General features: G+C 58.9%; 1 protein-coding gene across 1 annotated transcript in view; it reads right to left on the reverse strand.

Moving 5' to 3' along the window:
- The window catches only part of Man2b2 (mannosidase alpha class 2B member 2), a 29,983-nt gene extending 5,645 nt beyond the window's left edge, over positions 1-24,338 (reverse strand). Inside the window, exons 1-13 of the mRNA XM_076864817.2 lie at positions 24,182-24,338; positions 21,735-21,881; positions 19,793-19,898; positions 17,246-17,418; positions 15,712-15,827; positions 14,994-15,171; positions 13,882-14,080; positions 10,394-10,584; positions 9,298-9,457; positions 7,747-7,904; positions 4,913-5,172; positions 1,037-1,228; positions 435-687 (exon numbers count right to left, since the gene is read on the reverse strand). Of these exons, the coding sequence (XP_076720932.2) occupies positions 435-687; positions 1,037-1,228; positions 4,913-5,172; positions 7,747-7,904; positions 9,298-9,457; positions 10,394-10,584; positions 13,882-14,080; positions 14,994-15,171; positions 15,712-15,827; positions 17,246-17,418; positions 19,793-19,898; positions 21,735-21,881; positions 24,182-24,316 (2,268 nt within the window). The 5' untranslated portion in view covers positions 24,317-24,338. The remainder of the gene's footprint in view (positions 1-434; positions 688-1,036; positions 1,229-4,912; positions 5,173-7,746; positions 7,905-9,297; positions 9,458-10,393; positions 10,585-13,881; positions 14,081-14,993; positions 15,172-15,711; positions 15,828-17,245; positions 17,419-19,792; positions 19,899-21,734; positions 21,882-24,181) is intronic.
- Between the last annotated feature and the right edge of the window lie 1,971 nt (positions 24,339-26,309).

Consider the following 26,309-nt stretch of genomic DNA (forward strand, 5'->3'; position numbering starts at 1 on the left):
CCACGGCGGGCATTCTGGGTGAAGGGTGGTGCAGGCTGCCCGGCCAGCCCCCAAGGCTCGGTGGCACACAGAGGAGGTGCCCTGACCTTGGAGGCCAGTGCACGGGGGTTCAGCTCTCTGCTCTGTTGCTCCCTAGCCATGTGGCCCAGCTGATGGCTCTAGGCCTTCAACACACAGCAGCACACCAACCCTCAAAAGGACCCACTGACAAAGCACTGATTCTTCAGAAGAGGAAAGAGGTACAAACCGAGCTGTCTCATACATATGTAGTAGCCCCAGAATCCAGACACAGTCTGACTGGGAGCCTGTGCGCTCAACCCTGCGTAGGCAGATCTGGGGTAAGGGGGCATTAAAGGAACTCTCTCCAGAGCCTCTGCTGCTTAAAGGGGACAGGCAGCGTGTGGCAGGGTGCAGTGTGTGGCAAGGTGGGTTACCCGGGCGATGACGTTGTTCACAAAGGCCTGGTAGGGCCTCCGCTGCATCTGGTAGCCGTTGTTGTCTGAGTAGATGAGCTTCTGGTTGTTTATATCACTGCTGGTCCTCAGGATGGCCTCTCGGTTCAGCTCCAAGGGGCCCACTCGGTACTTCTGCTCTATCCGGTGACAGAGCAGCTCTTGGTCGGGGTCCGAAGGCACGTGGGCAAGCCGGGAGTGGATTGCAAAGGTGTAATTCTGGGCAGTGGTGTTCCTGGAGGAGGAGGAGGTGTGGGAGGTAAGGCTGCAGAGCCTCTCTCTGCTCCTTTCCTCTCCCCGTCCTTCCTGCTGGCAGGGTGGGTAGAAAGGGGGCCTCCCAGGGCCACGTGCACAATGGCACACTCAGAAATGCTGCAGGAGGAGCCTGGGTCCCTGACACCATGGAGCTGCTGTGTGGGCCTGGACCTAACAAGAGCCCCTCTCTGAACCCAGGCTCCGGCCAAATGACTAGACCCATGCACATGAGAAAGCATGCCCAGAGATGGCAGCCTCAACTGAATGCCAGGGCGGCCCCCGGGGTGGCCGCATTCGCTCATCGGCTAGTCCAGGGCATTCCCAGGCACCTGTAGAAGTACTGCCGGACCTCAGTCACCAGCTTGCCCCTCACGATCTCCATCACCACAGTCTTCCAGGCGGGCACTGCGGTCTTGTTGGCAGTGAACTTGTAATTGTCAGAAACGGGGCCCTGGTGCACGTCGCCATTGGCGTGGTACTCCAGGAACTCCTGCGTCAGGGGCACTGTCCGGTTGCTTTCTCTGCAGTGGTGATCAAGAGAACACACCACCATTGTCCTGCACGGGGTCTGCAGCCAGCAGACCATCCCCCGTCCAGATGCAGCCAAGAGCCCAGAATGAGGAGAATCACCCCGAGGAGCCTGCATAACGGTCACCAGAACCCAGTGGCGTCCACGTAAAGACCCCAGCCAGAGCCAGCCGGACCTCGGATCCCACCCCTATCTCTGTGGGCTGCATTCCAGGCCCAGCAGAGGGCACCATCACAGGGGTTGGGCCATCCAGGTGGCCAGCAGGGTCTGTGAGCCACACCAGTACTGGAAGGGATTTCTGTCCTGCTGACCCTGAGCTGTCCAGCAGGACACCATATTTATGACCCCATGTCACATCACATGCCAGGGCCTTCCTTCACCTGGTTAAATTCTCCTGACCCTCAGGCCCCAGGGACACGACCTGTTAACCAGTTTCACTCTGAGGCACGTGGAGGCCCAGCGGCTGGGCCATGTGCCATTGCTTGACCAACGCGGTGTATCCAGGAAGGAGGCCAGCCAGTTCAAGTTCAGCTCAGACTCCAAAACCCGTGCTCACCCCCCTTAGGTTGTTCTGGTTAAGATGGAGGATATGGGCAGATGGGGAGGGGTCCCACGGCCCTAGAGATGTATATTTTAATTGCAAATATATATGCAGCCTCGTCAAGGGACGTGTTGGTATGTTATTTCTAATGGGCTTGGACTTGCTGTGGGCAGAGTGGGAAGAACCGCACAGCTCTGTGCCCACTTTGAAGACTTCTGTGGTCTGGGGAAGGAGCCAGTAGGGGAAGAAAAAGAAGACGTGCTAATAAGGGTCTTGCTGAGACCCTGATGCAGAGGAGAAAAAGCAGTGATGTCCAATTGTCTGACACAAAAGGCCTCTGATCTCCTGGCCCAGGCCCACGACCCTAGCTTCTTTTCAAAGGCCATGGAGACGGGATAAAGTCCAAGACTGGGGGAAACAATGTGCAAATCCTATATCTGCTCAGGGACCATCCACCTACAATACATAAAGAGCTCCTACAATCCAACAGTGCAAAGACAACCCAATTTAAAAGTGGCCAAAGACTTGGGTACACATTTCACTATGGTGATAGGCCACTGCCAATAAGCACATAGAGATACTCACCATCATTAGTCATCCAGAACATGCAAATCAAAAAAACAGGGCAGTAGCACTTCACACCCACAGAACGGCCATGACTGAATGGCAGAGACGAGTGATGGGGGATGTGACACACGGGGGCCTCCACACAGTGCTGGTGGGAAGGCAAAGCGGAGCAGGTGGGTGCAGTGGCACATGCCTATAATCCCAGCGGCTGGGGAGGCTGAGGCAGGAGGATCATGAATTCAAAGTTAGCCTCAGCAACTTAGTGAGGGCCTAAGCAACTCAGCAAGACCCTGCTTCTAAATAAAATATAAAAAAGGGCTGAGGTGGCTCGGTGGTAGAGCACTTGCCTGGCATGCATGAGGCACTGGGTTCGATTCTGAGCACCACATACAAATAAATAAAATAAAGGTCCATCAGCAACTTAAAAAAAAAAAAAAAAGGCTGAGGATGAGGCTCAGTGACTAAGTGCCTCTGGGTAGATCCCTGGTAAATCCTTGCCAAAAAAAAAAAAAAAAAAAAAAAAAGCTGAAACCCAGTTTCCCCACAACCTTGCAAGTCCACTCCTGGTCATACCCAAGGGAAATGTCAAGCACTAGTGACTGTTCACAGCAGCATCATTGACAGTAACCAAACAACCCAAGTGTCCCTTGACTAAAGAAAGGTGAACAGAATATGGCAATGGACACCATTTGGCCTTAAAAAGGAATGAGGCACTGGCCTTTGCTACCACATGTAAACCTGGAGGACAGGTCCTCGGTGACACAAATAGGCCACAAAAGGTAGGTTGCTACGTATATGAAACGTCCAGATTGGACAAATCCACAGACACAGAAAGCTGGCTGGGATGGCCAGGGCTCTGGGGGAGGCTCCTGGGGAAGTGGCTGCCACACTGCAGGAGGGTTATGGGGTGACAAAAGGGCTCAAAATGGACTGGGGGACAGCTGCACCACTGCGAGGACACTAAAACTGCTGAATGGCACATTTAGAGGTGAAAAGGGTGGAAGGTGGCCACCTCAGGAAGCTGTCACATTAGGGCCAAGGGCCTCTCAACTTGCACGGCTCCTCCTGAGGCTCTCCTCCCCCGCTCTGTGCCTGGATCCCGGGCTTCAGCCCCCTCTGCTGCGCCTCCCCTGAGCCTCCCAGCTCCCGCAGCCCCTCCTCTGTGCAGGTGACAGGTGGGCTTTGGGAACCTAACATCCCTGTCCTCACCCCAGAGTTCCAGAGTGAGAGAGAGACAGGGCCAGGCACAGGACAGCGTGGCGTGGGCTCTGGGACTGGAGAGTGCTTGGTGGGCAGGGCCTCGGTGCGCCCATCTGCGGACTGGAGGAAGGAGGCAGCAAGGTGGTGCTGGGGACTGACGGAGGGAAGGCACTTGGCCTCTCCCAGCCTGGCGGGGAAGCTCACGTGGCTGGCGCCCTGCTCTGTTTCCGCCTGCTGCCTGCTGCCAGCTGCTCCAGCTGCCCACATCTAGGGAGGAATCCGTGGCCCAACTCCCAGGGAAGTCCCACGCTCTGGGCAGTGGAGGGCTGCTGAGAGATCCTGCCCCAGCCCTGTCCACACCACCAGCACAAACGCCTCTCTCACAGGCCGGCCGGCGGGATGAGCACAGGGCTGAGTGCAGGACAGAGGGAAGGCTGAGAGCGGGGTGGGCGGGTGGGGGTCCAGGTATGGATGGATGGATGGAAAGGTGGGTGGACAGATGGCCGGGGAGTGGGTGGGTATGAATAAACGATGTTGAGGGTCCCTTCCTGTTGTAGTTTGAACTGAAGGTCCCCCAAAGGCTCATGTATGGAAGGCTTGGTCTCCAATAGAGCAATGTTCAGAGGCAGGAATCTGGGGGTGACTGGCTCACGAGGGCTGTAACCCCATGTGGATCAACCCACCGACAGTGATGGACTGCTGGGAAGTGGTGAAAACCAGCAGGAGGAGGGGTGTGGCTGAGCAGAATGGGTCCTTGAGGGGCATGCTTTGGGGGACTTTATCTTGTACCTGGCCCCTCCCCTTCTCCCCTGCTCTCTGCTGAGGCTGTCGTGAACTGAGTGGCTGTCCTCTGCCATGCCCTTCCACTATGATGTTCGCCTCAGGCCCAAAGCAATGGAGCTGGCTAACTATGGACCAAACCTCTGCACCTGGGAGCCAAAGAAGACTTTCCTCCTCTAAGTGGTTTTCTCAAGTATTTAGTCATAGCAATGAAAAGCTGACCAACACACTTCTTGTTCTAAAGACAGTGTGACTATTTCCTGAATAGAGATTCTTGGTTAAAGTGGATAATGTGAACCTATTTTTTCTCAAGGTGATTCCCTCAATGCCCTCTTTTCTCTGGATAACAGCTTTGAAATCCTTGGAATTCGAAGGCATAAGAAAGCTTTATTTATTTTTTCTTTTTTTTGCCTTGGCCTAGACTCATACAACTTGAATTAAAGATCACAAGAGCAGGAAGAGGCCTCACCACATTTGGTCCTTCTCTCAGGCAGGTGAGCCAATGGAAACACCAATGGGAACTGGGGGCCCTACTGGTCCAGGCCCTGGGTGCGCCTCTGCCGCAGACCAGCAGTGGCTGAGCCTTACCTCTCCCAGATGCTGTGCATCAGGTTGGTGTCCTGGTCGAACTGCACGGTGTAGCAGTCGTTTGCCATGGTCACCAGGCGCTTTTTCTGTGAGCTGCTATGTCTCCTCAGCTTGCTCTTAAACCGGAGCGTGGTGGCCATGGTGGTAGCCTCCTGGGCCTCTGTAGTGGGCATGACCCTGTAGTGCCGGTAACTGAGTCCCGGGATGACGCTCAGGATGAGCAGGTCGTAGGCAGAGAGGACCTTCGTTGAGTTCTGGATCTGCAACCAGCAGGATGGAGTAGAGGTGGATTTCAGTGCAGGGAGGACACTCGGTCCACTGGTGATCCCTGGCTTGCATCCCTCCTGGACAGGGGGTGCTCACTGTCCACTGAGCCAGCAGTGTCCTTGTCTCCTGGACTGAGCTCTCCTGTGTCCTTCCTTGGTTTGGCTGCACCCCCTAGGACCACCACAACACAAAATGGCCCCTGGAGCATATTTTAGTGGCCCGAAGATGGCTGGCTCTCAGGGTGCCCAGGGCTTCTCTTACTCAGGGTCACCCCAGCTCCTTCAATTCTCCTTCATCTGCCAAGTGACTGGTGCCCTGATCTTAACCTCTGATCTGTTCTGGAACCTGAGACCCACAAGGACCGCTTCCTGCTAGACGCCTCCACCTGGTCGTCCATGGCTCATGGCCACTCCTCCACCCCACCTGCTCCCCAGCCGGAACCCTGCTGTGGCCCTTCCAGCTCACCACCCACAGCTACTGTCCAGGCCACCATGCCCCACCGTGCTCATTCCCAGGACTGGCCTCTTGCTGTCTCGTCTTTGTGGCCTCCGGCTGGTGATAGCTGCTGTGGACCCTCCCTGGCAGTAGCCCAGGTGTCCCCAAACCCTCTCTTGTCCCAACCATCTACCACAGCACCAGAGGAGTTTTTAAGACCCTCCTCCTCCTCCCCCCTCGGTGAGGGGGTCCTCAGTTCCAGCAAGATGCAGCTCCCCCTCACTTCCTAGGAAGGGGCAACCCCCATCCCTTGTCCCCACAGAGAAGGACCCTTTCGGGTCAACCCTCCTGGCCTCTGCCTAGCTACAAGGTATCTGGTTTGGGATGGGGGTGTTGGAAGGGGTCTTCTGAGCCCCTGTAACAGGGAAAACCTAGAAAAGCCCCCCGCTTAAGTTGCTTTTAGCTACTTTACAAATCACTCCCTCTGGACGTCACACAGGGGAACTATTCATATTAGTCACCCATGATGGGAACAGCTGCGGGTGCCTGCTTTTTTTTTGGTACTAGGGATTGAACTCAGGGGCACTCAACCACTGAGCCACATCCCCAGCCCTGTTTTGCATTTTATTTAGAGACGGGGTCTCACTGAGTTGCTTAGTGCCTCCCTGTTGCTGAGGCTGGCTTTGAACTCAGGATCTTCCTGCCTCAGCCTCCTGAGCCTCTGGGATTATAGGCCTGTGCCACTGTGCCTGGGGCCAAGCCTGCTTTTGTCCTGTGGGTGCCATAACAGGGCAGGAAAGCTCTGCCTTCAGACTGGATCCGCCCCCTTCCCACCTGAACCCTACATCAGGTTTCTGCTCAACTCTGGCGCAGCCAAGGTGCCCATTTAAGGCCTGCCGTCCAGGTCTGGGAGCACAGGCTGATTTGCCTGAAACTTACCTGACGTCTCCCCCACTCTAAGGCAGAAGACACCAAGATAACGGTAATGAGCCATTTTCAAGGCCGCCAAGCTCTCACCATAGCAGACACCACCCAGGGCACCTACGTGCCTCTAGTTAGAGGCCCTCGCCTGTCCTCAGCCCCCTCCCTTCCCTTGCCTGACTCTCACTGGGGGGAGCTGGGTTTGTGAGCAGCACAGCCTGCTATCTTCTCTTCTCTGGGCATCATGAATAGATCTTTTTCCTGCCCCTACAACTTGTCTGATTCACTGACCCCTTTTTCGAGAGCCACAAGTAAGAGGCTTGGGCTGGGGACCTCCCGCCTGCTCTGCAGCTGAGGCATGCAGTTTCCGCGTCCCTTGGGGAGGCTCCTGGGGGCCTAGTGTCAAACCCATGATTGCCACTCCTGCCCCCAACCTGACCTTTCCCCAAACACAGACACCCTGTCCCCGTTCACCCCATCGTGCGGGATGCGACCTGGGCCACCCTCGTCAGATGAGCCCCAGCCCTGGTGCTTGTTAACTGTTCCCCCACGGCTGTCACTGGCCACGTCTTAATTTGCTTCTCACCTGTCTCACCACTAGGATATCAACCCTGACAGACAGCAGGGATTCTGTCCTGCGGTTACTGCAGTGTCCCTGCACCTAGGAAGGGTCTGACACAGCGGCGGAGCTCCAGAAACCCCTGCGGAGGGGACTCCTCTCCATGGGCCCTGCACTCAGGACACAGGGGTGGCACGTGTGGGTCTACTCCAGGCCTCCCCTCCTCCTCAGTCTCGGCTTGGGGACCCTCCACTGGCTCCTGAGTCACCCTCTACACCATAACCATCTGTGACTGTGTCCCCTGGTGGGCTGGGCCTCACTCCTGTCCAGGGGCCCAGCACCCCACCTGGAGGGTGTGTGCTGAGTGGCTGAGCGATGTCAGTCCCTCTCCGTCCTCTCCAAGGGGGCGTGGGCTGGATGACAGAGAGTGCCTTCTGGAACCAGGGCAGCTCCAGGCAGCGGAAGGGAGAAGAGATGGCAACTCATGCGGATGTCAGGGGGGTGGGAGGGGCAGCCTGGGCCTCGCCAACATCCGCAGCCCTGTTCAGCCCTTTAAGACCCCCAGACCTTTCTGCATGTGCAAGTGGGACACAGATTAGATCAGCAAGTGGCAAATGGCAAATGTCCCTCCTGCAGGACCACATGTCCATACCTGTGCGGGCACGGGGTGGCCCATTTCATCTGTGACACTGACTCTGGGGAAGTGAATAGTCAGGGTGACGATGGTGGTGACGGTCCAGGCCAATGGGTTGTAGACTGAGGCAGAGTACCCATCAGGCCTCGGGTTGCTGCCTGGCTCACTCCACACCTCTGGGTACATGGGAAAAAGGCAGGTGAGACCCAGCCCTCTGGAGCCCCCAGGGGAGTCAGGGAGGAGCAGGTGCACAGCTTGGTCACATGTGACTCAGTACAGTCCCTGAGCAGGGAAGGAACAAAGGGAAAATGAGGTGTCCCTTGGGTGGCTGAGGGTCCACTGTCCCTCACACATCTCTCCCCATTGGCCCACTTTACTGATGAGGAGACTGAGACACGAGAAGTGCAGTCATTGGCCTAAAGTGACCCAGCTTCCGAGGCCCGGATCCAAAGCTTTGAGTACTTGGCATTGTGAGGAAAAATCCTCTGGAGCCTGAGCTGGCACTTGAGGGCCCTGCACCTTTGGCCTGGCCTCCCGTCTCTCCCTTCCTGCCATCTCCTGTGCTGGATGTCCCAGGATCCCCAACACGGCACCCGCTTGGCAGCCTCCCTGCTCTGCTGGCTCCTCCCCTGTGCCTGGGGCGGCTTCTCCGTCTTCTCTCCTGACTCCCTGTGTGCCTGTGGGGATGGCATGAGCATGGCATTGGAGTGGTTGCCCATCAACTGTGCCACCTGGCAATGACATCAAAGCCCATCTCACAGGGGCCTGTCTGCCTGTCTCTCTCAGCGCCCTGATGCCCCAGGGTGGGGGTCCTATTTATTCCAGTCCTGGTCCCCAAGGCCTTCCAGACCTGCAAGTGGGAAGGGCAAGGGCAGGGCTGGAAGATGGCACCGCCCAGACACTGCTGGGGCAGCGGGAAGGCCGAGGGAGCGTTGGGAAGTGCCGTGACCACAGTGAAGGCAGAGGCGGGGATCAGGGCCGTGGATAGGAAAACCTCCTGCTTCTGTAGGGAGACCAATTGTCCCCATTTGCCCAGGATTTTTCGGGTTTGACAGCCCCTGTCCTGGGTGAACTGGTACATTGGACACTCTTAACTCGTGAAACCTTGTGATCAGGAGGCGGATCCAAAGGCCGCCAGGAGGTGACCTGCAGTCCAGTGAGCCCAGGAGGGGGCTGGGAACAGGATGGGGCCAAGGACACTGGCATCTTCCCTGCAAGGCAGGGAAACATGGGTTCAGGGGTCAGACCCCTGCTCTGTTCCTTCCGACCTGTGTGGCCCTGAGCTAGTAAATAAACGGTCTCAGGATCCCAGCTATGAAATGAGGACCATGACAGGTCCAGTCTTACAGACGCCAGGCTTACCATCCCCAAGGCTCACGTCAGCCCTTCTTCATCCCGTAGATGAAGAAATGGAGGCCTGGGGCACTGGAGCCACTGCCAAGGTCAAGGTCATGCCAACAGTAAGGGGTCGCAGGGGCTGTGGACTCAGGTCACTAGGCCCCCTCCCTGGCCCTTCTGGACTCTATTCTCAGAGGTGGGCCTCAGCCTCTCTGTGGGGGTCTGGCTTACCTGATTCAGCTGCCCGGGCTGTCACCCTGAGCTGGAACTTGTCCAGGACAATAGAGGACATTATCTTGCGCACGCCCTGCATCCCTGTGGCCAGATGCTCCATGTACATGTCTCTCACCTTGGGGGACTCAGTTCCAGTGATGGCATCATGGTGCTGGACCTGTGGCACCCGTTGTCAGATGTGAGGAAGAGGCGGGGATCAGGACCTGACCCTACAAGGTGCTGGTCTCATGCCAGGGGAGAAGGTGGGCGTCCCTCCCACTTCCCAGAAGAGGAAGCAGAGGCGAGAGAGGCTGCAGAACTGGCCCCTTTCGCTGACCTATGGAACCCCTGGCCATGTCTGCCATCCTGGGCAGCCAGGAGACTCTGGGAAGGACCTGCCCAACCCGTTCCATCTTGCCCCACGTGTAGCTGGTTTGTTCTGGGCACCCTTCACACCACATGACATTCACACTCCTCTGCTCCGAGGCAGGGGCAGGACTGTGTCCTCACAGAAGGGGACATGGAGCTCCACAGTGGAAGGTGCTGTGGCCGGCTGCTCTGACGGACTTTAGGGCAGTCTATGCCCAGCACAAGGCGAGTTCTGCCAGCTGCCCCTTCAGGCAGCTGTAAAGAAGTCACAGCCAGCATGGCCCCGTGTGGATGGGTGACCATGGACAGCATACAAGGCTCCTGGGGCCTCACTTTTCCTACCTGGGGAGCACATGGAGAGGGAAGGCCAGGAAACCTGGCTACATGGCAGCCGCAGTGCCAACCATGTCAAGCCTATTGTCACGACTGCCCCACCACCCTCCTAGATGTTGTCACTGAGGTCACAGTGGGGCTATGGTTTAGCTACAGGCAGGACTGGCTGACACCACTGCCATTCTACTTGGTCCTTATTCCTCTTGGAAGAATTACATATAAAGCTTTGAAGCCACCAGCTGGGTGCCAAGAGAACTTGGCCCAACTTCATGGTGCACGACCCAGTGACGGGGAGTCTTGCTTTTCTCATCTGTGAAATGGGCCCCAAAGCCTGGGCTGGAGGATTTGCTAGGACAAGGGTGCACAGCAGGGGTGTCAGTCCCACCCCTGTGGCTGAGAAGCCTGGTCTTACCTCCGAGACGGCCCAGCGGAGCTGCTGGAGCTGCTGCAGGGCCCAGGCGGGGTCCAGAGCCCCGTGGGGCACTGGCCACATGTAGCGCGTGAACATGGACTCCCCTGCGTACAGCAGGGCGCTGGCTCTCCGTGCCATCCCCTTGAGCATACTGCGGGAGGTGTAGAAGCCCGTCCAGGCAGCAAATGGTTCTGGGAGACGAGGGCAGACAGGGAGTTTGAGGGTCCCTGGCCTGTGGAGCCCACTACGTCCTCACTCTTGCACTGCTCAGGAATGGGGACCAGATAGGCAGAGTGTGCCTGGGTGGCCGAGGAGGGCAACTTGGGCAGGCGGTGGCTCTCAGTCCAGGGACCTTCTCCAAGCCAGAAGAGAACTGCTCAGGGAGCCCTGGAGAGCCTGGGGCAGGGCAGGAGTGTCAGGGGAGGTTGGGGACAGAGTGGGTGCAGGAGGATCAAGGCCAGTGACAAGATGGTATCTGGGAAACCTCAGGGAGGGAAGAGAGCAAGCAGGAACCAGGTGGGTAGGAGGGCTTTGTGACTCCCTGGGCCAGGGGGAGTCCTGGGACAGGCCTGCACTTCAGCAGCCTCCCAGGCCCAGGGAGAATGCTCTGGTGGTGTGGGAGCTGAGCCATCCCGGGTAGCTGCTGTCTGGCTGCCAGGGCCCGGGAGGGAGGTGGCTGAGAACCTCGGTCTGCCTGTCTCCCAAGGGGGTTCTCAGTTCCCTGCAAGGTCTGCCTCTTTGCTGACCCGAGTTTGCCCTGTGCCTCTTCCCTGCTCTTCCCCACAGATCTGGGCCAGTTCCTGGTGGGTGGCCCCACGGCACAGAGGAAAGGCCACAGGCTGTGGAGTCAGATAGGCAGCGTCCCCTGCAGCTTCATGGCGAAACAGATGAGGGCTTGGGGTCAAGGCTGGGGGCCGGATTCCCTATCAGGCAACTTCACAGCCCAAACGCTAATTAGAGCAGCCAGCCTGGACGTGGCCACGCCCACCTCACAGCTAGCCACACCCACAACTCTCCTGCCTAGCTCTAACCACAGGGCGCATCCCATCCCCAGGACAAAACCGCCCCCCACTTTCACTGTAGCCACGCCCACATCACCTCCGCCCACCTTGACTGTAGCCATGCCCCCACCCGGGAACCCATTCTCCCCACCTGTAGCCACACCCCTCAGCAAATTGGTGCAAACCAGAGGGTCCTGGCAGCTGTGCAGCCCACCCCATCTCCACGCAGCCTGAGACGGAGGCACAGAGTGGTAAGCCTAACTCCCGACAGGCATGAGTCTGAGCAGCAGCCAGGTCCCCTGGAGCCCTGCAGCCACAGTCCATCTGAGTTCTCTTTGAAAGGAAATAAACAGGGAGAAGGGGGCTGGCCACCAGGAAGCTTTCACGTGGGTGTCCCCCTTAGTCCTGCGAAATGCCATTTTACCATGACCACCCCAGAGCTCAAGAAGTGTCTCCACTTGCTGGAGCAACAGCTCATGCTGGGAGGGGTGTGACCCAAACCCAGGTATGCTGGGAGTCACTGCCCAGGGCCGGTCCTTGCCTGTCACTGTGGCTGGGAGGCCCCAGATAGGCCTAGCTCCAGGTGCCCAGGCCACATGACATGGTGGCCACTCGGCCAGATGCCCCTGGGCTTCCTCAGCTCTCTGGGGACAGCCGTGGCATGCCTCTTCATCACTGCCTCCTTTCCCAAAGCAGCCCCAGGAATCAGTCAGCCAAGCATGGGAGTCAGTGCTAGGCAGAGCTGGGAGGGAGGGCTGCATTTGAGAGCCTGCGCTTTCCTGGCTCACGGTGGCCCAGCCACCATCCCACCCAGCCTGGCTGGGCTGCTCATCTTATGCAATCAATGTAGGTTTTAACATTTGGGCAAAGCCATCCCCCTGTGGAGGCCCGAGGGGGTCTGGAGTGGGCTGAGAAGAGCAATTTCTACCTGTCCCCCAAGCTAGGCAGGTGAGCAGACCTGCAGGAGCCGCCAGCAGGGTGCCCAGGGGGTGTGGGGTGTAGGGTCCACAGGGACAGGGTGCTGATGCTACCAGCAGCTTTGCTGTACCCTGCAGGCCATAAAGCAGTCTCTCAAGCAGGGGCTGGCAAGCCACGTTCCTAACCTGGCACAAAGGGCTGGGGACAGCGCTGAAGCCAAGCCCTCGTCCTAGAGCAGGGCTGGTGGCTGGAGTGCAGGCAGCCAGCTCGGCTGCAGCTGCTGGAGATGGGCAGGTGTTGGCCTGAGGAGCAGACAGCCAGGGCCCAGGCCAGCCAGGGTGTCTCTGGGTGGCCAGGTCAAGGCCTGGTGCTGGTGCCCACTCTACACAGTGCTGCAGCCTTGAACCCCTGAGTACCCATGATCCTCTGACCTCAACCTCCCCCTTCTCCAGGAGAGGCAGGAAAATGAAAGCAGGGCAGACCTGAATGGGATCGCAGCCTGACCAACAGCACTCGTACTTTTCCAAACCCCCGTCAGCAAAATTTGGACCCATAGCATCGACCCAGGTGCTACCTAAACCCTTAGACTGGCACACTTGAGCGGCAACCCCTGTCGGTCCCCTCTTGCCCTGAGAGAGCTCTGGCTTTTCTTGCACTCACTCATCGCTGTCTGTGGATTTCATTCTTTGAATTCACTAGACAAGAACCCAGAAAGAAGAAATTGGGAGTGAACTGCGGGGGTTGCTGCAGCGCTGAGGACACGGCCTGCTGTGAGGAGGGGCAACACCTCCCTCAATGGCTGTGAAGAACTGGCTTTGGCGGCTGTGACTCAGAGCTGACAGGGAGGCGCCCCTGCCCTGATGAGCTGCTAGCGCGACAAGAGGCCTTCTCGGCCAGCTTACCAGACACATCCGCTGGCTGAAGTGGGGATCTAGTTTCATCTCAAACTCTGGTTTGAGCATCGCAGTTACTCCCAGCTCCCTTGGCTGAGCCCCCTGTGTGCTGGGGAGGCTAACAGCTCTTCTGGTCTCATGCAATTATTACGACCATGAGAACAAAGCACATTGGTGTCCCCATTTTGCCACAGGGAGGCCTCATGACTTTTACAGAACCCCGGAGGAGAGGATCATAGGTGGTGCTATGTGTGGCCGGCCAGCTGCGGGCCTGAGGACACATTCGTGACCCAGAGGAGACTAGGTCCCCAGGTCCCCAAGAGTGGTGAAGCAATTAAAAAAGAAAGCCTGGGGCTGTTGGGACACTGTGGAGTCACCCAGCCCAGACTCGATGTCTGGGGAAGGGATGCCTGGAGGAGGTGCATATAGGGCATAGGAGAAGGAGCAGGTGAGGAGGGTGCCCCCTGCAGGGCACTGCCAGGGCAGGGTGGCAAACTGCTGGTGTGGGCAGGGTGGGAGCTGAACCAGGAAGCAGGCCGTCTGGCGGGAGGCAGCTGGGGTCAGTCTGCCTCAGGGCCCCACACAGGGCCTGTGGGGCACCCCTGTGGGCACTGGGGATGTGCAGTCCTGTGCCGGCCCTGACACTAGACTGCTACCCCAGCGCCCAGGCTTGTACCTGAGGAATAGGGCAGGAAGTCATGGTGGTTGTAGACGGCCCAGGAGATATTGAGGGCGTGCAGGGCGCGGAAGTAATCGCCCAGCGTGGCGTACTCCACCGAGACGCCGAGCTCCTGGGACCGGTTGTTGATGTGGTCCAGCAGCGGGTCCATGTTAGCGAACTGCACCGAGGCATTGAAGAACTGCTTGTCACATCCCTGCAGGGGACACAGAAGCAATGGCTTGTGCCTCAGAGCACAGACCTTGCCCAGGAAGGTGGGTCAGCACTGCCTCCCAATGGCAGCCCTGCCACTCTCCGTGGCACCAACAGGGGTCACCGGCTCCCACAGCTGGCACCCCTGTGCATCCAAGGCCCGTGGCACTGCTACCTGCCGACATGGCTCGGGTGATACTCACTAAGAATCACGGCCAGAGCCGTGATTCCCGTGGCCTTTATGCACCTTCAGGAGAGGCAGCCCTGGGTGACCTGTCTGGACAGGAATTCCTGCCCTTCCCAGCTGCCCTGCTAAGAGGCTGGGTGGCCTTAGGAAACTCCTTAACCTTCCTGAGCCTCAGGTCCCTCAACTGCAAAATGGGATAGCAGCAGTGTCCGCTTTCTAGGCTCAGTGGTGCAAATCAGATGGATGAGGTGAACAGTCCCTTAGAACAGTGCCTGGCATACAGTGGGTGCTCGGTAAAGGTCGGAGACAGTGGCATGGTGTCCTGCCTGGCACTGTTCCTGGGGAAGGTGTTTCCTCACCAACCCTGGATGGAGACTGTGCAGCAATTATTGTTCCTGTGTTACAGAGGGAACTGGAGGTCAAGTGGTGGGGTTCTGGCTTGGGCTTCAGCCCCCAACACTGCAATGGCAAATGCGGCTCATCAGGCGGGAGTGGAAGCTGCTTGGCCGGGGGGTTTGCTGTCAGGTGGGAGAGGCCGGGGTGAGTCCAGGGTGGAGGGAGGCTGGAGGACTGGCTGAGGCCCTGTGGTCTGTGGGGAAGGGGTGCAGAGTGGTGGGGCCTGGGCAGGCTGGCTTGGTGCAAGCTGCCACAGGGCCCGAGCACAGGGGCTGGACCCTGCACAGCAGGCCCTGGGCTGTGACAGGACATGAGGCCCAGGTCCCTGCCTTACCCAGGGCCAGAGGATGTAAGGAGTCTGGAACCAGGCAGCCCTCTGCTTCACGTTGGCCACCAGCTCCTTGGCGTAAAGGTCGATGTTAGCTGGGGTGACAGGCTCGCTCATGTTGGGGTACACCCCGTCGGGAGGTGGCTCTGGAAAGACAGCCACACCATTCCAGTAAAACCCGGACCTGTGGGGAGGCAGAGTGCAGAGCGGGAGGAGAGGTGTGCCCAGACGGGGCTCCAGGCGCCGCTCCGCTCACCAGCATGGGAACTGGGGGGCCACACCCCACGGCCTGGTCAGCTCCAGCTGCCACGAGGAGCCAGCAGCCCCTGCTCCCCCACCAGGAGCATCCAGCTGGTTCCTTTGTTCACCATTCACAGATGCCCAAAATCTTGGTCATCAAGATCAATGACATATTAATACGATACTTAGAAAAAATCAAAATCAACACAAAAATACATGATGAAGAAATACCAGTCGGAAATAATGAAGGACTGGTATCCAAGGGTCTCCCCTTTGCCTAGGGCTTCAGGGTGGCTGGGCATGGCACAACACCAAGAATGGGGCCTGGGGACTGGAAATGCAACTGCTCACCACCTGCGGGGGCCAGACACGCAGGTCTGGGATCCCAGGAAGGTGCAGAGGGGCAGGTGGCAGCCGCTGGGGAAGGGCTGGAACCTGTTGGGTAACGGGAGGTTCGAGGGCAGCCGCTGGGGAGGGCTGGTACCTGTTGGAGAAGGACAGCTCCGAGGGCGTGCAGTAGCTGAACTGGTCCATGACGTGCGTGAAGATCTGCTGCTGTGCTGAGAGGCTCTTGGACCCTCGCCACACAAACTGCAGCCCCTGCAAGGCCACAGGGGGCAGTGAGGACAGGACAGCTGCAGCCCTGGCTGCATCGCCCCAGCTCAGCTTGTGCCCCCTGGCCGGTCCTCACCTTCCGCTCTCTGTGGGCCAAGACCTCCTGCTGCTGCCCACTCTGTAACATCCCTCCAGGCCACTCTCAAGGCCCCCGTGGGGTCTGGGGGCCATGGGGTCTGCCTGCCAGCAGCTGCTCCTTCACCCTCCCGCTCCTCGCAGGCTTCTCGCTGCCAGGCCCTCCAGGAGAAGCCTGCTCTAGCTTCACCTGAAGACTCCTGGGCCCGGGGCTCACTGCCTCTCACAAGCGCGAAGCCTGCTCCTCAACAGTTCTGAGGGTTGCAAGGCAGGTGTGAAGTTCTAGTTCTGCTCGGCTCTGGCTTGGGGCCACACACAAGTCCTTTTGCCCCAGGATAAATGGGGAGCCACCCCCAGCACTCGTGGGGTCACAGGCAGGTGAAAGCAGCTGACTGGAGAGGGTCCTGACCACCTCTCTGCCAGGCCCTCAGTGAAATGTTCCTTTGCTGACCTGCCTGGAGCCTGATGTCCTTCTGCATAACTTCCCCTGGCCAGCTCTACCACTCTCTACCACTGCTCTCCAGGGTGCCTGGACAGGACAAGTTGGCCTTTTGGGCCTTAGTTTCCCCACCCTGTGAAATGGGTGCGATTATGATTCTGCTCATTTATGTTGGGTTGAATAACACCCTCCACAAAGTTACGCTGAAGTTCCAGCCCCCAGAACCTTGACTGTAAGGGGGGTCTTGTGGAGGTGACCATGTTAGAATGAGGTCATTGGTGGGTCCAATGCAAGTAGGACAGGGGCCCTTATAAAAAGGGACATTTGGACATACAGCAGAGACACAGAGAGAAAACATCGACAAGCCAGGAGAGGGGCCTGTGGCAGCTGCCCCTGCAGCTCGGGCCTGCAGCCCCAGAGCTGAGACCCCAGATGTCTGCTGCCCAAGCACCAGTTGGGGGACTTTATTCCTGCAGCCCCAGCCTCCGGGGTTGCTGGGGGAGGTTAATGGAGAGGAGGGTGGAGCCTGTGGCTCCTGGGCACACAGCCTGGAGGTCTGCCCTGTCCACTGTCTCGCGGCCTTGGACATCAGGAGGCCGCTGCTGCGCTCCAGCCAGGCCCACTCTCCTCCTCTGGTTCCTCAGTGCGCTTTGCTTGGTCCCTGGAGGGGCCTGAGGACCTGGGCTGGCCCCAGGCCTTGTGGAAGGGGAGGAAGGGGTCTCTGGACTGGAGGGGGCCAGGAGGGCTGGGCCTGCTGGAAGAGGGCACCCTGGGGAGGTGGCAAGACGAGGGCAGGCCAGGCACCCCACACGCTCGGGCTCAGGCACCTGGCGGTGTCCCCTAAGATGCGCTGAGCGAGGGGTGATGGCAGGTGTGGCGCAGCACGCACCTGGGCCTCCTGCATGGCTTCCTTCAGGTCGTAGTCGATCCGGGAGATGAGGTGGGCGTTGAAGCCCGCCAGGGCAAACAGGGTGGGGGTCGTGGCCGAGGCACCGAATGGGTCAACGTGCCAGGAGAACTGTGGCCGGATCCCAAAGGTCTCATAGAGAAACCCGTGTCCTTCTGCAAAGAGAGCGTCGCCCTGCTAGTGACCCGCGGCAGGCTCACTGCCCATCCAGCAGGCTGGGGCACAAGCCGCCAGGCCAGGCAGGTCCCACAGAGGTAGTGCCCAGGGTCCTGCAGCGTCACCGCCATCCAGATCTCCTTCCGTCTTGCATAAGCCCTCTGAATGCCAACTCCTGTCCCTGGTGACGGCCATTCTGCCTTCTGTCCCTGTGGACCTGAGGGCTCCGGGAACCTCCGGTAAGTGCGGTCCTCCGTGTTGCCCCTCCTGACTGGCTTACTCCGGGCCCTCAAGGCCTGCCCATGTGGCAGCCCGGGTGCTGGTGAGGCTCTCTCCGTGAGCTTGGACAAGCTCTGGTGCTGAGGGGTGCCAGGCCGGCTGCAGGACCTGGGGACTCACCCCCAACAAACACGGAAGTGGACTGAGTGCTAAGGGGCAGGGCACCTGCCATCACCGTCACTTCTGCCTTCTCTCTTGGGTCCCTCCTCTGGGGACTCCAGCCGTGAGGACCTACAGAGGTCTGGGCCAGCCACACGCACTCCCTTCTGTCGGCAGCCAGAGGTGGGTGCCCTCAATGACTCAGGCCACTGGGCTGTGGCGGCACTGGCGCCCTGGGTCTCTATGTAAGAGACCAAGGCAGGGACCAAGGGAGGATGGGTAAGCCACCAGGGCCAGACTCGCGCACGTGGATCCTAATTAGGGCTTTCCACATTAGCCAAACACTGCATCTTCCTTCCAGGATCTCCTCAGGAAGGTTCTCCCCATGGCCTCCCGCCCTGGTCATCCGCAGGGTGGTGCTGCCGATTCAGGGGCTGCCGTCTGCACAGAGGAGCTCCCACATGTCCCCCCACGTGCCTCAGTTTGTCTTTAATAGCATGGACGATGGTTACCGCACGTGTGGCGACCCTGCTGGGCTCCAGGGAAGACCTCCCACCTTAACCATAAAGACAGTCTTTCATGGCTCTTGGTCCCTACTGCAGCAGCCGAACCAGTGTCTCACTAGTACAATGACCCAGTGGACAGGCCAAGCCATGTGTGGAGGCAGGGACAAGGGAGGACAGGAAGGCTGGATATCCACTATGCCCTGGGCTGCCCAGACCTTCAGATGTGTAAGGTGTTGTTCAGCGTGTTTTAAATACTGCTTAGGGACACTGGAGGGACGGAGGGAGGGGTCCATCAGCAAAGGAGAGGGAGGGGGCACCGGTGGGGGACAGGACAGTAGTGGCCTCCTTCGCTCCTGCCTGGACTCCTTCCTCCCTCCACTCCGCCTGGTGTTGCCCAGCCTCCTCAGGCCCCTTCAGGCCCGCTCAGGGGCAGGGGTGGTAACTGCTGGCACCTGCCACTCCCCCAGGCCTCTGAGAATCCGCTAGGGCACTGCTGCCCGAGGAGGGGGCTGGAAGCTTCAGTCACCAGAGCTGCTGCCCACCTCTGACTCGTCCCAACCCCAGAGATGCTGGAAACAAACGTCCCTCAATAAAAATGTCACATCCAACATTCAGGTGTGTGTTGACATGAGGGCCAAGAGGAGGGCAGGAGCTCCCAACAGCCGGGCAGCGGGACAGGTCTGGGTGGAGGCACCTCACGCCCCCACTTGGGAAGGGGCCCAGCTCCATGTGGGAGGCCAGCTCGGCGGGAGGCCGTCCACTGCCCCCCTCTTTCTTCCCTTCTGGGGCCCACTTCACAGCAAGGCCCACTACAGCTCAACCCAGGTAAAATCGGGGCCCAAGGGACCAGAGATGGCGAGGGTGGTCAGCTCTCCACTCCCACACCTCTGAGGAACACGGCGGGAGTGGCTACAGCCTGCAGCGTGACGTGCGCACTGCAATCGTGTGGGGACAGGGAGTATGGTGACCACGGAGGGGATGGAGATGGTGAGGACGAGGATGGTGATGGTGCAGGGGAAGAGGGTGCTGGTGCTGGTGCTGACTGAGGTGGTGACCGAGGTGGCGATCGGGGTGATGATGGTGGTGAGGGTGACCGTAGTGAGGGTGGTGGGGGGTGGTGAAGTCAGCTGAGCACCCCAGAGGACCACACATCCCACCTAAAGTCCTTCACCTGAATCATCCCAATTGAATCCTCACGACGACTCTCTCAGGTGCGCATTAACATCACACTCATCAACAAAGGACACTGGGCACAGGGAGGCCACATCCCATGCTCAGGGCCATGGGGACGGGACTGAGCAGGATCAGGATGCACCCACGCGACACGACTCTAAAACCCAGGCTCAACCCTGGCACTCAGCTCCCTCGGCCAGGCATGGGTATGCTCTAGGAGCCACTGTTTCCAGGGGCAGGCTTCACACTGCGGGGTGGCCACAGCTGGAACTCGTAGCCCACTGGAGTCCCTGGGTGTAGGGTGGGGTGGCCATACCTGTGAGCTGTAGAATCTGGTCATCAAGGTGGGTCACAGCCTCATCATGCATGACCTGGCCTCCAAGGACAAACTCCAGGTGTCCTTTCTTCAGGAGCTGGTGGACCTTGGCAGGGGTGGGCAGAGAGAAACAGCCAGGTTCAAGCCCTAAACTTGGCTGGGTCTGTGAGGGCCGCGCCTGTAGCACCTCATTAAACCCCTCACCCTACTTTATTCCACAAAAGCAGGACACTGATCTGGTCCAGACTGTGCCAGCTGCACCCAGAGAGCACCTGGCCATGGCTGGTGTCTGAGATTTTACCTATAAGTGCACTTCTAGTTTTCAAATAATTTAAAACTCAGCAAAAAGTTGTAAGGCTGGGTTACTTGGGAGGCTGAGGCAGGAGGACTGTCAGTTTGAGGCTAGCCTGGGAAACTTAGTGAGACTGTCTCAAAATAAAATAAAGGGCTGGGGATGTAGCTCAGTGGTAAAGCACTTGCCTGGCCACCACAAGGCCCTGGGTTCAATCCTCAGTACAACAAAACAAACAAAAACTTGCAAGAATAGTACAAAGAGCTAAGGTGCAGCCTCCTGCCGGTTCACCGTTGCTCTGACCTCCTTTGCCATAATGCTCCAGCTCTGACACTTTCCATCTGTTTTGGAAGTAGCTCAGGAGCAGCGAGGCTTTCGGTGCACCTCAGAAGAGCAGTGGTAATTAATTATAACCACAGCATAATGATGAAAATCAGCACCTTTAACATCAAGACAACACTACCAGCTCATCCAGAGACTTTGTGCCAAATTCCTGTTCCTTTTGCCAGATTCAAGCCAGGACCACGTAGTGCATGACACTGTCATTTCTCTTCTGGACCCTTTAACTTGAAACAGCTCCTCAGGCTTCCCCTTCCCTTGTGGGACTGACCAGTCTGACCACAGACTAGTTATTTTGCAGACTGTCCCTGGATTTGGGTTGGCCTCGTGAGTAGCTGATAAATATTTCTGGATAAACGAGTGAACAGGAGGATGGGAAGGTAAATGATCCCAAGGACGTGGGCCTGCAGCTATGGCTGGTACTCCAAGGTACAGCGTTTGTGGGTCATTCACTTGAGACATATGGGCACCGCACTGGGCAGGCCCTGGGACACTGCAATGGACAAAGGAAACCAAGTCCCTGCCTCCAGGGAGCTTCCCAGGAGTGTCCTGCCAGATCTCCACCAAGACATGCCTGTCACGTCCCTCATCCCTCTCAGGAGTTAGAAGATGTGCCACTGGGTGCAGTGTTCCCAAGTCAGACACACTGGCTCCGAATCGCCCCCATCACTCACAGGCTGTGTGACCTGCTGCACGCCCTCTCTGTAAAGCTGGGTAACATCCCCTGGCCGGGCACCTGGCAAGTGGCCATCACATGCAGGGTTTCTCATCATGACTGGACAGGCTGCAGGCTGAAGGGACCCCCCAGTGAGGCAGGGAGGAGTCCTTGCTCAGCCTCTCAGCTTCGCTGCCTCAAGCAAATTGCCTAACCTCTCTGAAGTCCACGCTCAGTAACTGTTCTGAAAAGAGGAACAAGCTCCTGCGTAGGTTCTGGGTGTTTGTGTCACGGAGAGGGGGTGCTCTGGCTCTTTGCACTTGGTGAAGCCGTCACGCCCTGGCCCACGCTACAGCACCGTCACAAGGGCCACCACCCCTGTGCCTGGGGGCCAGGCAGACAGAGCAAATCAGGGAAGGGGTGCAGGGGCTCAGGAGGGGCCAGGCAGCACCTGGGAACGTGCCCCTCCTGCCGGAGCCGGAGACTTTTGCAAGAACCCCCAGAGAGCCTGGATTAAAAAGAAAACCCTTTCTTGCTGTGGCCCTGACCACGAAGCCTGGCCTAAGCAGTCCCTGGGGTTTGGTTGATGCGGACGCAGCTGTGGCCTCAGCCCCAACCCACGAGGTCCCTGCTCCAGGCTTCACTGGCCGCCTCACCTGGTGCTTCTGCTTCTCTGAGGCGACGCTGGTCCACCACAGCCGGAAGAACTCCTGCTCCACCGCGATGAACCGGCGCTGGGGCCGGCTGGTCAGCTCTGCCACCACGGAGGTGTAGACGTTGGCAGCATACGCCCGCATGCTCTCCTGGGGAGGGGCGCGTGTCAGGCCAGTGCCCCAGGAGCTCTGCAGGGCTTGGCCCCAAGAAGCAGGAAAAATCCAGCTGAACAAGTGTCCCAGGGCCCTGGCACTTGCAGGGCACGTCTGTGGTCTCTCCCCCTCGCGGCTCCCCCCTTGAGCACCTCACCAGTCCAGGGTGCCCATCTCTGCCCAGTACATGAAGAGGGAACGTGCTCCCTACCCGTGGGGGGAACGGGCTCTTGGGGGCCAGGCAGGGGCACCAGGAAACAGGCAAGGACACCCAGTGGGAAGAGGAATGTGCCAGCCAGCCGGGGAGCCAGAGTCAGCTGGGCAGAGAGGCGTGTGTCCGCTGGCCCTGAGGGTCCATGGGCAGCAGCACAGTGAAGCCCCAGATGCAAGACGGGTCGTGGCTCAGAGACCACAAAGGGGTCTGCTGGGCTGACGTGAGGGGGACGTGGGTGGTGGGAGCTGAACTGAGAAGCGGTGCTTTGGGTTGTCCCTGGGGGACTTGCTGCCCAATGCCCCCAGGCTGGGCACTCTGAGGACCAGGGAGTCTCCAGGCCCTGCACACTAGTGCTGAGAGCCCGGGGCAGGAGTTGGGAGGCTCGGGGTTACTCCTGAGTAGTCTCAGGAAACGCATCCACCCTCTCTGGTCCTCAGTTTCTTCTTCTGGGAACTGGGAGTGGTGGGTGCCCCTTCCCCCACCTTTAAACTGTCTCCTGTGGGTGGGTGGCCTCCCTGACAGGCTGCCAAATGCATCAGGGACAGGATTTTACATTTGGCACCAGGTCTGCTTCCTGTCTCTCTTTAAAATGTCACCATTTACTTACAATGTCCTTGTAAGTTATTCTGTCCCTAATCACCAATTATTTATTTATTCATTCATTTATTTATTGGACCAGGGATTGAATCCAGGGGTGCTCAACCACGGAGCCACATCCCCAGCCCTTTTTCTATTTATTTATTTATTTTGAGACAGGGTCTGGCTAAGTTGCTCAGGGCCTCGATAAGTTGTTGAGGCTGGGCTTGAACTCATGATCCTCCTGACTCAGCCTCCTGAGCCACTGGGATTACAGGCGTGGCCACCACACCAGGCCACAGAGGGTTTGGCTCATTAACTTAGGCATCTCCTTCCTCACCCCACAAAGGAGCTCGGGAGGCTGAGGTGACAACATGCAATGCCCACGGAGACCTGAGGACCTCAGGGTGTCCATTGGTTTCCACCCACATCTTCTGGGCATGGTGGGGACACAGTGAACACAGTGGACAAAGCCCCTGCCCTGAAGAGTGCAGGTTCTAGTTCACGGTCAACAAGCCAACAAGCAAAACATATGGCCCCTTAGATGGAGACAAGTGCAACAGGGACCATCCTGAAGGGAGAGGGGAAGAGGGTCATCAGGAAGGCCACACCAAGAATGACTTTCAAATAACAAGTGGAGGAAAGGAAGGGACTGTGTCTGCAGGTTCTCAGGAGGAAAGCTTCCTGGGCAGACAGCACAGCCAGGGCAAAGGTCCTGTGGCAGGAGGGGTCTTGAGGTGTGGAGGAGGCCCAGGGCAGCACTGTGGCTGGAGTGAAGCAAACCAATAGTCATGTGCCTCAGAGTCCGGGTGCCAGCTGACCACCACCTGCCTCCACAGTACAGGTGCAGGCCTAATGGGGCTGAGCACTTACACTGACCCTGATGCTGGTCCCTCTCCTGCATTTCTCTCAGGACTCTGAGGGGTGGGTCTGACCAGTGTTGGGCCCCAGCAGGGAACTGCAGGGCTGTGCAGGGAGCTGGACGTGGGGCGGGGCAGGCGAGTGACTGCTCTCACAGACAGGAGAACCGAGGCTTAGAGAGCAAACCCCCTGCCCAAGGTTCGGAGCAGAACCAGGAGGTGACCCCTGGTCCGACCCAAGCCATGGGCTGGGAAGGCGGGGCATACCGAACTGGCCTCCAATACCCAGCCGCACAGGGAAGCAGCCTCTTTCCAGTGGTCACCTGACGTCCACCTGCCCTGGAGCCTGCCTGCCCCTCCTGCTCCAGGCTCACATGGGCCACCTCGGTCAATGCCCAGGCTGGGGACGCCACTCCCCTCTGCAGCCTGGAACGCAGGAGCCACCCATTCAGTGTACCACCCGACAGAAGGAGGAACTGGGGTTCAGAGGCAGGAAGTGACCAGAGAAGTCGGGGGCCCCTCCAGTCCGAGCCCAGCCGGACTTGGACCCAGCGGGGCCACCTGCGCCGGCACCGGGACCCGGGGCGCTCCCGGTGGAGGGAGGCTGCAGCTGCGAGGGGCGCGCGTGGAGCGTCCTCGCCACCTACCTGGACCGTGTAGACCCAGCCCACGTCCATGTGGCTGTGGGGCACCACGAAGACGCGGATGGGGCCGGCGGCCCGGGACCCCGGCGGCTGCAGCAGCAGCAGCTGCCCGAGCAGCGGCAGCCAGCGCGGCCCCATCCCGGGCGGCGGGGACCGTGCTCCTGGCGGCCGGCCGGCGGGGCGGGCCGGCGACTTCCGGGTCCGCGGCCGCGTCACCGGGGCGCCCCGGGTCGGGCGGGGTGCGCCTGCGGTCGCGGGCGGGTAGGGGCGCGCGCTCCCGCCGGTTAGCGCCCGCCGCGCGCGCCGCCGCGCAGCCCGCCCACCGCGCGCTCCCGCGGACGTGGAGATTGACGTGCCCGCCGGGGGCTGGGGACCCACTGAGGCCCGCCCTGAACTTGTGCGGGTCACACAGCTAGTGGAGGGTCAGAACCCTGCTCTGTCAATAAACCCAGTGACTTAACTGGGGGCCAGCTGGTGACCTGGGGCCAGTGCTTAACCTCTCGGCCTCTACGGAGGGGCCAGAAATGAGCGTCGAGTTGGTGGAAGACACGAGGGGCAAAACCAGAGAGGCCAGGGCGGAGGTCCAGGATTCAAGTCCCTTCCACTTACTTGGAGCACAGACAACACTGTAAAGTCCACCATCAGACCTGATCCGCGGATCGTCAATGACTTTTCTCCTGACCCGACCCAAAGAAAAACAGCTCTCAGAATGTTTTTGCTCAACCAGTAGAATTTTCTGTTTTTAGGGCCTGATTACTTGGCCTGTTGCACTCTTGGTGGCTGCTGGGTCCTATGCAGTTGTAAGACTCTTAAGTTCACAAGAGTAACCCCTGCCTTCCCTGTGGGAAATTAATAGGGGTTTCGCATCAAAACCAGAAGAAAACTGCCCTGAGATGTAATGGTTAACATGCTGAGTCACCAGCGAAGGAGAACTGAAAGGAAGCCGCCCTCTTGGGTCCTGTCCCTGCCCTATAGATTTTGTAAATAAACTTGCCTTAGTCAGGTGACGCGGATCCGTCCCTCTCCAGTGCCTCCCTCTAGGAAGCTCCTGGCTTTCCCTTGAGTCAGTCAATCTGTGCCTCACTGTGACCCACCCTTAAGTCCTTTCTGCAAGGAAGTCAAGGACACTCTGGGCCTGAGATGGAGTCCTCCTGTTTGGGGACCTTCTCAAGACTTGTCCCTCAGACAAGCGGAAAACCTTCCCATCTCCTTCCTGCCGACCTTCCAGAGGTGCGGAGGTCACATGGTGCAGCCTGGTGGGCAAGAGTGTCCTCCATGCCATCTCTGCTCCCCAGAGCAGGAGGCCTACGGTGGTTCCTGACCAGGAATCAAACAGCTGGGCCCTCATGGGAATTTTTAGTGGGCCCGGGCTTGGCCCTGGACTGTTGTTGGAGTGGTCACGCTGCCCTTCATTCAGCAGGTGCACCCAGGAACGTGTGCTCCAGGCGAGCCCGTGTGTCCTCTGCCTTGTCCAGCTCCTTGGGCCCGCTGCATCCCCAGCCCAGGGCAGACCCTCCGACCCTTTGTGTGTAGCCCTCATGGCGCCACACGGCCTTCCAGGACTTCAGCTGGACCACGCTTCCCGGCCTCCTCCATTCAAGTGTGGCCACAGGACTGTGTCAGCCAGTGGATGTGGGGGCAGGGTGCTGCACTTCCAGGCCAACCCCGGCTCCCCGTCCCTGGCTGTCCAGTGGGCACTCCGAGAACCTCAGGGGAGGGAAGAGCCCTGGATGGAGGCTCCCAAGAACCACATGGATCCTCGAGGAGGTCACCAGAGTGGGATGTGGGGGACAGGTCTCACTGTGCTCGTCACTGGGCTAACTGACAGAGCGTCGGCCTCCCCTGGGCCATGAACTCCTCACAGTGCGACCAAGGGAAGGACGAGACACCCCCAGCTGCTCTTGCTTTCAGTCAACCTTAGAATTTTAATCCTGGAGGTCCCACAGCTGAGCAGTGTATTAGTCTCCCTCAGGCTCTGCCTGACCCACTGCCATGTGGGTCATGACAATGGCTGCCTGGAACAGGGCGGGAAAGCCTGGCCGCTCTGCCTTCAGGCTGGGTCTGTCTCCTTTGAAGCCTTAACCCTGGGTCGGGCTTCTGCTCAACTCTACCCTTGGGCAGGTGCCCATTT

Source organism: Callospermophilus lateralis, chromosome 8, assembly GCF_048772815.1.
Source record: "Callospermophilus lateralis isolate mCalLat2 chromosome 8, mCalLat2.hap1, whole genome shotgun sequence".
Taxonomy (NCBI): Eukaryota; Metazoa; Chordata; class Mammalia; order Rodentia; family Sciuridae; genus Callospermophilus; species Callospermophilus lateralis.